The sequence below is a fragment of the Colias eurytheme genome, chromosome 10 (assembly GCF_061535395.1).
Source record: "Colias eurytheme isolate Ceu_HAF_F1 chromosome 10, ilColEury1 Martin Lab GWU primary, whole genome shotgun sequence".
Classification (NCBI taxonomy): domain Eukaryota; kingdom Metazoa; phylum Arthropoda; class Insecta; order Lepidoptera; family Pieridae; genus Colias; species Colias eurytheme.
The window spans coordinates 2,431,503-2,446,845 of NC_142989.1; the positions used below are offsets into that span (position 1 = coordinate 2,431,503).

Here is a 15,343-nt window from a genome sequence, read left to right on the forward strand (position 1 = left end):
TTTCTTTACTTTATAATGAACAAACAGTTGAACAATAGAATATAATATTACTATGTACATAAGTTGCTCTATACTTTACAAAGCGACATTATATTTCAAAATTCAAAGGGTTCTAATGCAAACCTAAGCATGCCAGTTTCACGCAATATTGAAAGTCAATGTATCCATCAAACGACTGGCTAAATAAACTTAAAGAGCATAAAGGAGCTTGCTACCAATTCATTTACATTGCAAATTCTCTAATCGGTCCGGCTATTTACATCGAAAGGAAAAGGAACTCGGAAGCCTGCGGTGGACTTCACCAAATTACCATAATATTCATATACAAGCACCAGTTCACAATTGCCTCTTGTTTTCTTCAATATATAATATAAAAATGAATCGCCAAATTGTGTTGGTAAGCGCAAAACACCAGAACGGCTGAACCGATATCATTAATACATTTTTTATAATATTCCTTGAAGTACGAGAATGGTTCTTATGGAGAGCAAAACATAGATGAAGCCGGGGCGGACCGAGACTGAAGAGCGCGGACCGGATACAATAAGCTTCCATAAGCAATTGAAGAAGAAGAAGCAATCCAGTTTTTATAACACTTGGCTCCGTATTTTTACACATACGACATTTTAATAAGACAGTTTACATAATTATAATCCTTCTGAGAAATGTATCTTTATGATGAATGGAAAGCTAAACTCGTTGCGTGGTAATAAGAATGATCCATTAAACAGACAAGAAGAGATGACATTTATACTATTAATTCATAAACATAGAAGACGTAATAATCTCAAGTATACTCAATAGCAAAGCATATTACTATTACCCCAAATGAACCTTCTCAACGAAGAAATCTTAAGTGGATTCAATCTATAAGAATTTGTTATTCAATAAAACCAATTCAGTGTCTTATTAGGGTATACATATGAACACGGCTCATATAACATGCTTGATGGGGATGAGGGCCACGGCAATAAATTAAATACGATGACGGGTCTAATGGTCCGTACTTGTATGTACTTTAAAAGTTTACAAAAAGCTTCCCTAAGGAACATGATTAAGTGCTGTTTTTGAACATGATTTAATTTGTGTTGTAATGATGTCTATTTATATTAATACTGCTTATGTATGTAGTTAATAACAATGTACATACGACGAAACCCCTCAGTGTTTTAACTTTTGAACTTCACATATATTTCCATCAAATTTACCCTTTTCAAGTTTTATTTTCATGACAAAAGCCTACATTTGTTTCCATGGTATCATTTATCATTCGTATATAAATTATCAAAAGCGTAACAATTCTTTGTTACGCACAGACGGACTGGATTACATCCACATGTATATATGTATGTATGTATATATATGTATATATGTATACAGGGTGTCCCAGCAACGGTATACTAAGCCCCAAGGAGGTTATAGTTTTGCATACGCTGAGTACGTAAAAAATACTTATAAAAATCCAGATGAATTTTTTTGACAAATAGATGAATTCTTAAAACTCTATGTGTACACCCCTAACAAGCAACCCGCCCAACTTTGCCACTAGCACGTGAGCTATCGTTTAAGATCATGTTTTCATAGACAAAATGCTCACATTAGAGAAGCGGTATATGCCGGCTGTGTGAAGCTAGAGATAAAAACATGGATTTTCAGGAAAAATTAAGCAAAAAATTTTTGGTGAATTTTTTTGTTTAAGTATTTTTTACGTGATCAGTGTATGCAAAACTACAAGTCCCTTCGCGCTTAGTATACCAATAGTGGGACACCCTGTATATGTATATATGTATGTTTCTACTTTCTATATTTTTAAAATGTTTGCAACTTCCAGATTCCAGTAAAACTGTCTAACTTTCTTTAGATTGTAAAAAATCTTAAGTTTTAAATTCTTCACTCATTCTCATCATTATTTAATAAATAAAAAAGCAGTATACAAACATTACATGAGCAATTTGCCTTCAGTGGAAAAACATGAATGACGCTGAGGTTTTGTGGTACGAACTACGAAGGTGAGCAGCCATATAAAACCCGGGGTAACACGATAAGAGCTATTACGCACTGTCGACCAGTCGCTGGCGACTCAGTCGCCGGCGACTGTGACTTACTATAGTTTAAATAGGGGCTTGCGCACTGAGTCGTCAGTCGTCCCGGCGACTCGGCGACTCGCCGCGTTGTGGCGACGCACAGGCGACTGACGGTCGCCGGCGACCAATAGAAGCACGGCTTCAAATGGGAGCGTTCGCACTGCAAGCAACTGTCGTAGCGACTCTTGTATGGACCGGATTCAGCACGAATGTACTTAGAATACTGTCGCTCGGCTTGGTTTCCTGCCCCTAGTTTCTCTGTTTTGGTCGCCGAGAGACTGAGTCGCCGGCGACTGGTCGACAGTGCGTAGCTCTAAGCGACGGATGCTCCATCTACCAGAGACAATAGAGAAAATCCACCATTCTGTCACGTTCACGAAAACACGCGTCATTCATCAATATACAGCCTGTCACTATTTCGACGTACGCCAACTTTTCTGATTCCACACTTATATATTTCAACATGCAACGTACAATACATTCGTTCCATTTGAATGCAAAGAACAAACTACAATTTAAACAAAACTATTTGTAACGGTGAAAATGTATTTATATTGCTCAATCAACAATAAATCAAAGAAGTTATTTGGCTGAAGTTTATCCAGACTGGCCTTACCATTCCTTTTGTCGCTTTTGAATAACCGTCCAATAAAGAATATTGTATATAATAAAGGGCATTATAGGAATAAACGGGATTGATCATAGCAATATAGGTTCGCTAGCTGTAGGTATTTGTTGAATAAATGAGTTTTCTTTTCATTCTTTATATTTATTTCGAACACAATATGTGGATATTAATCTTTGTATCAATACACGTTGAATAAATTAATAAATTTATATAAATTGTTGAAAATTTTCAATACAATGTCAACAAGCATACCCAGCTTATTTCAATGGATATAAATTAACTCACAACTTTAATTAAATATATATGTAGTTGTGAATGTTCCTTGTATAGGAACCGGTAAGTTTTCTTAATGATAGGTAGGTATTCTGCGCCTGATGGAAAAAAGTGATATCAAAAGATATTTTTGTAATTAATACAGAACTATTATTATCTTTAATAAAATAGACAGGTAATGCAAGCAGCAGCGTTTCAAGTTCATCAAAAGCATCAATAGAGTTATAAAATCGAAAGCTCATGTGATCGTAATACGATTGAATGGTAATAAAATATTAGGTACGTAGTACCTACGTACCTTCAGTAAATGTGGTCAATACATTATTACAATAGTATCTACTATCTACTTAATGTGATACTATAATTTAACTGATTTAGTTCGAGCGAGTCCCACTTAAATTAATGTAGAGTCTATATACATTTTTAATCACATTTCAACTTGACAAAGCCTTAATATTAAGGAGACATTTCATTTCCGCCAAGGTCTCATTGTTTCGAAATAATTTTCTCTTAAATCGTGATTAACTAAAACACAAATCAAACAGGGATTTCGGCGAACAAAGGAGTTTTGTGTATGATCAGTTTCTTTAATATTTTCTTAGATTAAATACTGCCCTTGTTGTTTTTCTTTTTCTCCTTCAATTGAAAGAATAGATTAGGAAATACATAAAATAACGTACGTACATAACAACTACTTCAAATAGAATATAATATTAGCTAAGACAGAATAATAAAGTATATGTTTCATCTACATACGTTATCATAAATGTTGACATCAAATCATATTTCAATACGAATGAATCTAAAATGAGAATCTTTTCATAGCTTGTTATGAAGTAATAAAATTTCTAATTAATTATCGCGTTCGTGCTTGTAAAATGTAATAATTTATGATGTATTTATTTTTAAGTGTAAAATGCTGCGTGTTGAGCCCAAGAGGAAACAGTGTCAAGAGCTTACTTAAAAGCTGTGACTAAATTAATCCAACAGTATGTAGTTATACTACATACAAAATAAATATAATTTCAGGAAAGTATTCAACTTATGTACGTGTTAAGGGTGCGAGACACTCAAAGTTTATATAATCTATAGTTACTAATATTATAAAGCTGAAGAGTTTGTTTGTTTGTCTGAACGCGCTAATCTCAGGAACTACTGGTCCGATTTGAAAAATTCTTTCGGGGTTAGATAGCCAGTTAAGACCAACATGAGCAAAGCAATGCGGGTAAAACCGTAGGGCACAGCTAGTATAATAAAAATGACATTCAAATTTTTGTTACATTTAACTTATTAAATTATTTCCTAAGTTTCAGTTTCAGACGAGGCTTTGTAAGGTGTCAATGAATACAATAGTATTCATAAGTATCCTGTGAAAACTACTGCTACCTCGAAACAGAATCCTTCCAAATTGAATACACATAACTTTGAAACACAATTACTTCATTGTACTTCCTGCTTTTTCGCAAAACGAAACGTATTTCACTTTTTGTTAAGAATTGAAACAATGTTTTACAAAACTTTTGTATTAATGTATTCAAAGCGGCAATGAGTAACTTCTCATTTTACCTACCCGTTATAAACAATTATCATTTGAATTTGTGCGTATAAATTAAATACATAATTTTATAATTCAAAACCCTGTATCAATATCAAGTCCTACAGAATATCTTGTATAAAGTAAATTGAACGTAAAATATTATGCTAGAGTATCGATAAATTGATGAATGTATTAAATGTCTTTAGTTTAGATATACAACTAGCCATTAAAACTTGATTTGATATATCGATTTTAAATCCATACTAATAGTATAAATGCGAAAGTAACTCTGTCTGTCTGTTACTCAATCACGCCTAAACTACTGAACCAATTTGCATGAAATTTGGTGTGGAGATATTTTGATACCCGAGAAAGGACATAGGCTACCTTTTATTGCGAAGTATGTACCACGGGCGAAGCCGGGGCGGACCTCTAGTATCCAATAAATTCCAACGTCCCTTTTTGAATACGAGTGACGCGTCCTCGGCACGCCTTTGCAATGACAATTTCAAACTTTAAAAATACGTTAGTCTATATTTTACGATCGTCTGAAGCGATGATTCACGGACGGAATACTAAATCCACTAACTTGATACGGAACAGCGCCCGCATCCAGATGCCTATATTAAATTCCACACCTATTGTTATTTGTCTCCCAGAAACGCAGGAAACGGTGACAGGATGTTTTTTCACACCTCCAATGAAATTAGGCACGTTTAGGAAGATTTGGTATTCAAAGTCTGTATAAGTATAAAAATTGCTTTTTCGGGTAACTAAATGGTGAAGACCGGAGGTTCCTAATGACGAAGACGATACCTACATATACTTGAAGATGCATATTATCACAATATTTGAGCTATTTTAATAGTTTCATAATTTTGCATGGCAGAGATTAATCCCATAAACATACAATCCATAAAAATCTGTCCAGGCTGTCACAAATTACAATTAAGACAGTTAACCCGATTTTGTTTTATGTTGTTTATGGTAGCGTTAATTAACTGTTCAGATGAACAACTTGGCAAACGAAGATAAAGCAAAATAAAGTGACACTTCATACATATAACTAGACGATGTAAAATATATACATGTATCATTCCTGTATATTATGTAGCTTATTAGATAAACGATACTCACTCGTAAAAAAGTTCGTTTGATCTTTCTGGTAAAATGTCTTAAGGAAATGAAGCTTATATTGCTTCTAAGGGACGTTTAACGAGAACGGGTTGATAAATAAAAGATTTATGATATTATTGACTCTTGCATGATGATATCGAACATGTTCATTGGTTACTTTAAATTGTTGCTTTAATGTAAGTACGAGAGCATATACTAAGCTTTTACAAAGCGTGTGGCAACATTTTGGAACCTCAACCGACATTATATAAATACTGATCAACTTAGATAATAAATATCCTTTGTCCCTTTCAAGTGATCACGGAAAAAGGAAACAAAGTAATTCAATCATTAATAGTTACAAATATTTTTTTTTAATAATCTTAGAGTTAATTTAGAATATACGATTTTAAAATTATTTCATGCGAAAATAATAGCTATCCATTAACTGCACGGTCATACGGTATAAAGACCGTAATTTAATTTAGATTACTGAGAAAATTCAAGCTCGAAATCTCTTCGAGAAGAGTTATTAAATTTTTGGGAATTTAAAACACAATACGTCACGCTGGATCACAATTTAATTGCGAATACCACGACGAATTCACGAAACAATTTTCATTAAACAAAAATTTTTCAACCGTTATGTTCTTTTAATTAGACCGAATTTGTGAAGATAACGCGATTTTTAAATAAATCGAGGATTGTTTAAACGTCCAAGTTTGAAACAATAAGTCATACAACTTGAGTTGAAATTAAATTAAAGCGTCCGTTATTGATGAAGGGAGCCGTTGTCCATACTAATAAATTTGTGGAAACGGTAACGTGATAGGATTGCCTTCCAGAATTAAATATTCATTTTACAATTAAGGTACTCTACTTATAAAAATGAACGATAATGATATTAAGTGTTGTAATTAGTACAACGTGAAGGCTTTCAAAAATCAGTAGAATTACGGTATGTACGTACCTATAAGCTATAAGTACTTTTTAGTTTTACTTTATTTTTACTACTTAAAAATTAAAATACAAATGTTATCTACGTTTTTGAAACAACACCAAATAACTACATCATCTACTCACATTAACAAATTATTTAAAATATCCCAATATTAGAATTTTTCACCTTTTTAAATCTTCTCCAATAAACATAAGTAAGAAACACCATATCTCACCAGATACCGTGGGCAGGAGCCGCTCATAATTTAACTTGGTATAAAGTCCTTAGCAAAGCGGATGCGACCGTTTGAGACAGCTCAATTAGCCGCAAGGAACTTAGTGTGCAAATAATACATGCGTAAATATATTATTATTGTTCTTAACACCGAAAGAAGGACATAGATACATGAAAAGAATATCAGCTTCATTGCCTCTTTTTTTAACGTTCGTTCTATAACGCTATTTCCCTAAAAAAATACATTATATCATCGTCTTTTTTACGCTTACATCTTCTTCTTCCCCGGAAAAAACACAATTTTTGAAAACTTATACTCACAGAAATGCTTGTTACTAATAAACACCAAAAAAATATCATACAAAGCTCGAATACATTTTTTAATTAATAATTTAATGTTCATATCACACGTATAGGGGAGGAGTATACCAAGTGACCTTGGTGACAAGACGGAAGGAGGTGTCGGACGCATGTGTAAATTTAAACTTTTGAGTACTTACGTAATTACATAATACATAGGAAGTTACTCTGGCTATATATGTATTTTAATCATGAAATGTTGAAACGATCTGGAAGAATATTATAATTAGGCACATAGAGTATTTGTCAAATTAAAGGCAATGAGAATGATAAAGAAATGAAGTCGTCATGATAATAGTTCGTATAATTTTATGAAAAAAAATAGTAAACCTAACTTCAGTGAAAAATTTGCAAACATTAATCCCAACATTGAGACCTTCTATATTTAAAGTAATATGGGATAGGATAAATGTGAGAGTTAATCCGCAATTTTGTCCGTTTGATACGCCTTCACGGTCTGAGTACCGTACCAGTCTTTTCCGAATATTTAACAAGCTTTCAAAAACAAAAAATGAGCCAGCAATTTCATCCATGTCATTTTAATAACTGAGACAATCTCACCGTTACTCAATTAATCCGTATTACCACCAGAAAATAATATATTTTAATTATTTTAAAAAGATGTTTACATATAGTAATTCAAAAGAAGATTATCAAAATTAATTATTCCAAAAAATTTCCAATTAATTTTTTTATATCTGTATTCTTATCGTTTAATAATTTACCAGTAAGGTAGAGTTATATGTAGAGTACAAACATTTTCTTATCCGATTGCAATTTTTATCGCTACTTTAAAGCATCATTACTTGCAGAAGTTGAAATCAGATTTTATTCAAGATGGCAATTCTAGTCATCCTAAATAGTTCAGCTGTTCCTCCACGATTGAATATTAATCGGCAGTTTAGTAATCTATAATATTCATTATTTTCTTCTGGATATTTCTGTACTGTAATATTATAGACTAACAAGAAGTTTTCTAGGAAAATTTAATTATAATATTAGGAATCACTACTAATAAAATATTTTATTATGTTGCTCAGTATTTTATATCAACATTGTTGTAACTATTCAACATCCAAGTACCTTTTATAACAAAGAATCGTGAGCTACCACAATACACTAGAAATCTGAGTTAAGAATTTGTAGAGCGTACGCCAAAAATAAAAACATTTTCAACCCTTTTTAACTTTTTATTATTTCTTTTTAACCCGAAAGACGCTCGCTGATACAATATTTTGACGGTTTCCATTTTGTAACGAGCGTTGTTTTTGTGAGTGCAAGGTAGGGTTTAATTTGAAGTGTTCGCGAAGGGGAGATACTCAAGTATGATACACTTTTAACTCATCGTGCAACGATGCGAATAGTTACAAAACATGTGTAGGTATAAGGTATTGCACTACAGTTGCAAAATGTACCTACCTACTGTATCATATGTAAAAGGTAATAATTTACTACTGAATTGCATATATCAAATTTTATGATGATAGAAATAAAAAGCTCAATCGTTCACTTTTAAAATTCTGGTGCACTGCACCCACGAATGAAGCCCTGATCTTTATGTGACACTTTTCTGATGCCATGCCAACTCATTACTACCAAAGATCTGCATAGAGCCACAATAGAGCGTAGATTTTGCAAATACTTCATAATTCTTAGAGTATTTTACGACAACATACGTAATGAATGGTTGATCATTTGCATTAACCTCTTATGTTTCAGATATTACCTCTATAAAAAGGTCTAGGTCGACCACCAATGTGGTCTTTAAAGGACCTGATCTAGTAGACCGCAGTAAGTTAATCTGAGGTTGAATTAAAATTGTATAAACAAAGACCAGCACTCGAGGACACTACTAATTTATGTCTCAGGTGTTCCTTGCTTTTCATGAAATTGTTTCGAATTGAATCCGATTCAGGGAATGATTAGGTTATCATAATTATGTTATTGTAAGGAAAATCGGTCAAGGAAATAAATGACCCTTATTCAGACATCCACTCTATTATTATATTCACGGAGATCGTCAAAGCGCGTCCTGAAAATTATGTTAATTTTGTAATAAAACCATTTCAGTTTAAAGTCAATGAATTCGAAACACAAAGGTAACTTTATCATATTACCTTGCACAGACTGTAAATATCCAATATTGTGACGATACATTTCCTATACCTAGACTATTATCGCATTAGTTATTAATTTTCTTCCGTATTCATCACGCGTATTGCAATGAATAACAGAAATTTATGAATGACCAGATGCAAGATATCTGACACCTTCGTTCGTATCATATCTCATCAATGGAAGTAATATTCATCCAATTGTCTTTTCTGACGATTACCTCCTCGTGTAATGTCTGTCATTGTGTTTAATAGTTCTTGGCGAGTACATGCAGCTATTATTTCGTACAAAACCGTAGAGCAGAACAGGGATAACCTAAACCAAACCAACCGAATAATTCTGACCCAAAATTTCGCTGGCATACAATGCAATGCTCCAGCAATTTGGTGTTCGTTTAATGACGTATTTTTCTCCTGTGAAACTATTGAAAAAAGGAAATCGATATATAAAACTCAAGAATAATCATTAGTGCAGAGAAATGGTGCGACGGTCTCAAAAATACTTCAGACTCTACATGCAAGTACGCGATAATTGTTGATCCTAAACTATTTGAATTAGAACATCCGTCACTGTTCTAAAGTATTAGTTGAAAGAAAGGTTGATAACAGGTCAAAGCGCGTAGGAATGTACCCATTAGCATAGACGGCTGTTCCTATGTGAGTCATACGTAACATCGGCCACTAGCGCCTCCTAACAGGATAAGTATTAACGTAATCTTATTAGAGCCGCAAGGGCAGGCTGTATTTTTACCGCAAATGCACTGCAGGGGATTACAGAACATGTAATCAATGTCTATCAAGGCTTTTGGTTAAGTATAATTGAAACTGATACGTGAAGGTTTTGGTATATTTTTTAAATTATACCCGATCGTAGGTGTAACATTGCAAAAGTTAGGAGAGCCTGTGCAAGGCATCTATAAGTGGCTCTATTATTTATTTTATTTTGTATAAAAATACACTTCTTGTATAATAATGTAATATAAAGCTTATTAACGATACTTTTAATAAATTTTTAGCCTATCTGTTCATTTAGTAATTTTTTTCTCCGAATTATTGTAAGGACTCTATCTATCTAAACTATCGTAAGCTTTTACTAAAATCCTTTTAAAGTTTAATTGATAAATTTATATAAATACAGTATACACGTTTACTACTTTTATTGCGCGATAAAAGCAGGCTTATAATAACATAAACGCTAACCAAAACTAGTTTTAAAAGTATGCAGACGCTTAGAATGACGTCTAACAAACTTTTCCCAATATCACTGCATCAGCCGACAGGCATTTTAGCGAGTTACACCAAACTTTAAAAGTTCGTGCAACTTTACAAAGAAACGTTCGTAGTGTTCTATTTAATTTATCGAAAGTTCACTCGTACCTGCGACAGATCTGCGTCTTCGCTAAGTTTCTCAGAGATGGTCGGCTTCCTTTCGGCAGTCACAGAGCATGCGAGCATAACAAACAATAACACGTGTCGTCCACCCATTTTTATAGCATCCTGATTCACAAATTCACTGAACACTCGCGAGTTTCATCTGCGGGAGGTATGAAAGGCGCGCGTTGTGAGAGCGCACGACAGTTAATGCCGGCTTGTTCGGAGGCAGCGGCGCGATGACGACTGACGTAGATTATGCTCCTTCCCACTCACACACGCATTGTGGTCACACTGGTCACTACCGAATCATGACCATGCTCCATTCAAAATGTAACGTCTCTAACGTATTATTTTTTGATTTTTTTAATAATATGGAACATCGACAACATTAAAGCAAAAGTACCGTATACTGTATGTGGTTAGAGAAACAACATTTAACATAAGCTGCCTTTTTGGAGCTTTTTTTCTTAATCTAAATTATTTGAGATTTTACTTATTTGTTTGTTAACAAATAGATACATTATCAAGGATAATATGTTTAAATATTATACCTAGTTACCTATTCCTTTTATTTCTGTAACATAATTCTTCAATTATAATTACAATAATTCCTTATTATTGTATTAACTCTATCATACTTTTCTCTTTCATTGATAATTCGCTCTATCAATCACAAACTACACATAACAAGTGCATCAATGCATTTCAGATTAATAATACACAGAATGGGAGCAATCCAATCAATTTTGTTTATGGTTTACAAGCAAACCACTTAACTGATACGACTTTTATCTAGGCTAGGACACCATACTTTATGTTCGTAACCTATGACCTCTTTTATCCACTAAAGTGAAATATATTATGCACTAGCTGACGACTTTGTTTGCATTATATGAGATTTTTTGTGGACAACTTAATTCGATAAAATCTTTTGGGATCGTCCCCGAAAATGGCCAAAGTATTCGCCATATTCTTATTCATACCTGTCTACTTTTTGCTGAATACTTTTATAAAACAGATTTAATTAAAAAAAGCTGTTATGAAAACATAACAGACATACTTTTTGATTTAATTTTATTTGTACAGTTAAGCTCTATATTTATCACTGACTGTCGATATTTTTTACATACTGTTAGGGAATAAATAACTTCATAGTTTATACCTGCCCTTTTCAAAGCGGGTCGAGTACATGACGGGAACACCTATGGCCTATTATTGTATTGTTCGTTATCTTAAAATCTTCCCTATTGTATTCACTCTACACCTTTCGATTGTAAACACTTCTTTTCAAGTCCTACAAGAGTATTAATCAAAACTTAAATATATTATTAAGTTTACTATCAACGGTTGTATAGTGTTTTTATATAAGAACACTTTTCGAGTAAGATAACTTTTAATAAATTAGTTTTATTTGATCAGCTGAGAGTATAGTAGCATTGTATATAATTAATTAATAAGTACTTAAATAAAGAGGTATTCCGGTTAAAACCTAATTAAATGATTAACATTTTAATATTAAAATGAATGCCCGCGTACCTGACGGTTGTTTACTTAGCGGAGGTAATTAAGTTCGGGTACGTTTTATCTTACACCGGTCCGGACAGCTCATCATCCCAACCGAGCGCATTACTTGTTAAATGTAACAGCAATTTTACTTTAAACTTTCTACGAACCTTCTTCCAACAAAATAGTTTCGTAACTTGTTAAAATTCATCAGATAATAGGCTATCACTCGTAACTTTTGTCTCAAAGCTATTTCGATTTCATTTCGCCTGAGCTTTATTGAAATTTATTTTACGGAACAGCTATTGTGCTTGTAACAATTCGTAACAGAATATGTTGAGTTGAGTTACATATTTGTGAAATCGACACTAGCTCTACAAAATCATTACTGTGACATTAACGTTGGTTTATAATTGTACATTCTATGTACAATGTAACTCTTCGTGAGGTTTTAAAATTTAGGAGGATTGTGACAATACGTTTAACACGTTCACTGCGGCACCTAAAATGCCAAACTTACCGTTGTTGCGGCATGTCTTCAATACTTCACATCGGCAAGTTCACCACTGTGCGTCATGAGCCATTTTTATCACATCGCACCTACTGACTTTGAAGGTTAATAATTTCATGAAATTTCAAGATATTTCAAAATTTTTTTTTCGGATAATAGTATATATAGTCTTGTATATACCGCATAAATAGCTTTTAGTTTGACTCAATAGTTTAAAAGATATGAGGGAAAATGTAAACCCCTGATTTTGTGAAAAATTATTTGCCATCCCGCACTGCGTTGATACGGCATGTTTACAGTAATAGCGATGGGAAACACTGTAAAATAAAACATCGATATCGATATAAATCAATTTTGTATATTTCAGTCTGTTTGTTAACAGATAACGAGATCGTCGAAACAAAAAAAAACACATATAAAACAAGGTACTTGATAGAGTACTATCAGGAAATTGTTCAGTAACTTTTGTTTTAATTTGTTCAGTAACTTTTGATTTAATGTTTTATATTATTTTCACAACTGTCATCACATTTTTGCATTTATGCTACGAAATAAAAGAAAGTAAAAAAACTAAAGCCTCTAAGGTATCATTGTCATTTAAAAATTTGATAACGACGCGTGCGGTCCTGGTACATCACTATGCGAGATTGACACGCGGCGCGCTCGCAGTACAGTGCGGCATGAGGTGCTTGTCCATGGCAAAATATTTGACATGCCGCACACAAAAGAAACGGTTTCTTTTCTATGCGTGTGTCCAATATTTTGCCATACGATTTTTAAACGAAATTGAGTCCTACTTCAAACTGTGATCACAAAAATATATTTGTCTCTTTTCTAGTCATTGATTAACATATAAAAAACCTCGCCGCACCACGGTGAAAACTGCGATTTTGGGCGCCGCACTGTGGTGTAGTCGCTGATGGCCCGATACTGGACATGCCGCAGTGAACGTGTTAAGAAAACCAGTTATGTATTGAAATCTGATACGAATGATAGAACATGGTAGAACTTATACTAGTATTTAAATCCCTCAAGGACCTAAATCTACTTATTCATTGTATTATGTTTCAGTTTCAGAATTTTTATTTTCTAGCTCTACATTGAATGAAATATCAACTACATATAAGAAAGTACAGTTCAGATCATTTTTAGTTTGTTTCAGTGTGGCTACATTATTTACAAATTAATAATGCTTTATGCCGAATAACGTTCCAATTCAAAATTAAGATGCTATAAATATTATATACTAGCATTCCGCCTGCGGCTTCGCCCGCGTTTTCAAAAAAAAACCCGCATAGTTCCCGTTCCCGTGGGATTTCCGGGATAAAACCTAGCCTATGTCACTCAGAAATGATGTAGCTTTCCAACAGTGAAAGAATTTTTCAAATCCGCCAAGTAGTTTCGGAGCCTATTCAATTCATACAAACAAACAAACAAAAAATCAAACCTTTCCTCTTTATAATATGTATATAGATTGAGCTTTTGATCGTTCGTGTTAATAGAGATAATAAATAGATGGGACAATTTAATTAACTAAAATTACTTGCCAAATTTTATTTTTCTCGGTTCAATGATTAATTAGTGAGTGAACATAATGTAGAGACGTTGATTTTCAGGCTATTTTTATAAATAAAAAATAAAATGTGGTTTACATATTAAAAATTGTTATATAGGTTAACTATATACAAGATAAAATACATTTTCTGTTTATATTATTTTTAATTTGTAGTTTTTATTTATATTGTTATTTTTATTTATTAACAGTCAGAATTGAATTCAATTTTTTGGGAAATACAGACCCAACCTCGATATACGATTGACAGTCCCTATTTGAAAAAATTTTTTTGGTTATAACCTATCATTTTATTACATTCACTATTTTTTCATGATTGAACAATGAACAATCAACATAAAAATAATGCTCTTGAAAATTGTCGAAAAATTATGATATTTTTTTACATTTCTAGTTGCTACATTACATAAATATGAGTACCTACTATTTTTTCTCCTAGAGACAATTTTACTATTATAAATACCATCTAAGAATGGATAAATTTTATTCTCCTTATGTGTGTGGGTGTCATACTTGCATAATATTATTTATCACTCAATTGTTACATACGGGCATTTGTTAGTCACAATTTAAATTTAACAAACCATCGATCATTTTGCGATGTCGCCACTTAAAGATTAATTTCCCTTGTGTGTTCGTACGGATAACATGCGATGATTTGTCTTACAGCCAATTTATAGCTAATGTTAGTAAAAAGTACTCTACAACGCACAGTATTTTTTTTACCCTTCTTTTGCGACAGCCTAATTTTATTGAATGATCGTATGGATATATACATGACAAACTCAAGAGTAAAACTCCCATGAAGCTCACTATCATAGTTTTCGAAAAAATGCAATCTGAATAAAAAGTACCGGTTTTTTATATAATTCAATTTTTATTTTTTATTAATTTTTCTATCATTATAACACATTTTTTTGCATTGCGAGCGTCAAGGCTAGCCATAGGGCCAATTTTCGAACCATTCGGGGAAGAGCTGTAACTTCGCAATTTCGAGATAATCGCATAAATAACAAAATTTCATTTCTTTTTTTGTGACTGAACTCTTAAGAGTAAGCGGATTATTTTTACTTTAAAACATAGTTATATGTATGGA

General features: G+C 32.8%; 1 protein-coding gene across 1 annotated transcript in view; it reads right to left on the reverse strand.

The window, feature by feature from the left end:
- The window catches only part of Fas1 (fasciclin 1 Fas1 domain-containing), a 69,069-nt gene extending 58,179 nt beyond the window's left edge, over window positions 1-10,890 (reverse strand). Inside the window, exon 1 of the mRNA XM_090106168.1 lies at window positions 10,664-10,890. Coding sequence (XP_089962294.1) covers window positions 10,664-10,771 — 108 coding nt within the window. The 5' untranslated portion in view covers window positions 10,772-10,890. The remainder of the gene's footprint in view (window positions 1-10,663) is intronic.
- Window positions 10,891-15,343: the final 4,453 nt, after the last annotated feature.